Genomic DNA, 2,500 nt, shown 5'->3' with positions numbered 1-2,500 from the left:
CGAGCATTTGATATCACTATAGTATCAGAAATTATCACAAACAAAACAGTCATCATCATCAACATCTATCATCATAATCCCTGGATTTCCCCCACGTGTTTTCTTTATCACAAGGGCCCCTCACATCTCCATTGTTTACATACCAACCTAACCGCAGGATACCGGACTGGCATAGGTTGGTACCCCTTATGTCAACAAATCCTCTAACAACGGAACTGAAATCTCTCTCCTTTTCAGGTGGAACGCTTTCCAAGGAACCGGAACTGGTGGAACCGATTCAGAACGTAACCGTGGTGGCAGGAAGAGACGTCAAGCTGTCTTGCGTCGTGGATAACCTCGGCACTTACAAGGTACAAAGACGTTTGGCGTTTCTCTTGTCTGATGTGCTTTTTTATTTGTATGGTAAAGTTGGTTTGTTGCAGACACACACGTGTGTATACACGCGCGCGGGCACACACATACACATACACACGCACGCATGCACGCACGCACGACGCACGCACGCACGCACGCACGCACGCACGCACGCACTCACGCACTCACGCACGCACGCACACACACACACACACACACACACACACACACACACACACACACACACACACACACACACACACACACACACACACACACACACACACACACACACACACACACACATACACACACACACACACAACATCCAAAACACCACACATCACACACAACAACCACACACACAACACAACACACAACACAACACACACACACACAGACAAAGCACACACAGACAGAACAGAAGAAAAGAGAGAAAAGAAGAAGAAGAAGAAGAAAAAGAAGAAAAAGAAAAAGAAAAAGAAAAAGAAAAAGAAAAAGAAGAAAGAAAAAGAAGAAGAAAAGAAGAATGAAGAAAAAAATAGATGACGAAGAAGATGAAGAAAAATAGTAATTTTAAGAAAAAAAAAAAAACTATAACAACAATAACATCAACAGCAACAACAAAACAACAACAACAACAAAAACAACAACAAAACAACAACGACAAAAACCAGTAACACCCTCCCCCAAAAAAAAACAAAACAAAAAAAAGTTCATATGATATTTAACAGTCAAGTCTCGCGCATAAAAGAATTCCATTTATAATTGTGTTCTGACAGTGCATCAATTTTTTCCTCTCCCTCGATTATTAATCACCGTTCATAAAGATTATTCGTATCGGGTGTCAGGGGTATATGTATTTTTTTTTCCTTTTTTTTCCTACGACAATTTTTTTTTCTTCTCAATGTGTATAGATTGAGACTACAATTTAATGTATATTTGTTGGTTGTATTTGAGACCGCAGCAATAATTACGTGGGGGGAGGGGGGGGGTTGGATGCAAAGCAGCTTCGGTTTGTTAGTTGAAGTTAAAAGATAATTTTAACACCAGTTCCAGGAGGGAGGCAGACAGACAGAGAGAGAGAGAGAGAGAAAGACAGAGAGAGAAAGATATATATATATATATATATATATATATATATATATATATATATATATATATATATATATGCATATATATACATATATATACATATATATATATATATATATATATATACATATATATATATATATATATATATATATATATATATATATAATATATATATATATATATATATAACACACACACACACACACACACACACACACACACACACACACACACACACACACACACACACACACACACACACACACACACACACACACACACATACACACATATATATATATATAAGTATACATAAAGCACGTGTTGGTTACTTTATAATTTTTGCATAATATAACAGGGAGATTTTGTGTATCTTTAAGATAATGAGGATGATTACGAAATATGAGGATGAGGATGATATACGTAATATTAATGGAAACGTAAATACCGATACTGATGGCAGTAATGGTAATACAAAGATGATAAGAAATTTTAGAGTAATGACAGTGTTAGTAGAAATAGCGATAGTAGTAATAAACAGTATCATTAATAGTAATGATAGTGATAAAGAAGTAATCAGAACCAGTGTTGCATAATTGCAATAAGACACTTTAAACTGGTTATGGCGTTAAAGATAACAAAAGTGGAAAGGCAGTAATGACTGTAATTATGATAACAGACATAAATGCACAAAAATATATTTTCGATAGTAATAGTGATAATAACATCATAATGATGACGAAAAGAACTGAAATTCTAATCATGATATTGACATCAGCATTTGTAGTGATAAGAAATAAAGTCAGTGATAATAATAATTATAACCGGGTAAAAAAAAAAACGTTTAATTACTCCAAAACACACACACACACAAACACAAACAAACAAACAAACAAATTGTGCAGCGGTTGGCAGCTGACATATCTAAGCCGCTTCTGACGTAATATAACATAATCGCAACAGCTGATATGTGACTCATGAATATTATATCACAGAAAAGAAGATCGTAATCATATTACATTGAACGAAAATAACAGAAAAGTGACCA

At 35.2% G+C, this 2,500-nt stretch overlaps 1 protein-coding gene across 1 annotated transcript in view; it reads left to right on the top strand.

The window, feature by feature from the left end:
- The window catches only part of LOC119573413 (lachesin-like), a 134,545-nt gene that overhangs the window by 14,953 nt on the left and 117,092 nt on the right, over window positions 1-2,500 (top strand). Inside the window, exon 2 of the mRNA XM_037920645.1 lies at window positions 238-350. Coding sequence (XP_037776573.1) covers window positions 238-350 — 113 coding nt within the window. The remainder of the gene's footprint in view (window positions 1-237; window positions 351-2,500) is intronic.

The sequence above is a fragment of the Penaeus monodon genome, chromosome 5 (genome assembly GCF_015228065.2).
Source record: "Penaeus monodon isolate SGIC_2016 chromosome 5, NSTDA_Pmon_1, whole genome shotgun sequence".
NCBI lineage: Eukaryota > Metazoa > Arthropoda > Malacostraca > Decapoda > Penaeidae > Penaeus > Penaeus monodon.
The sequence above is the reverse complement of the archived record's forward strand: the minus strand, read 5'-3'. Positions and strand labels throughout refer to the sequence as shown.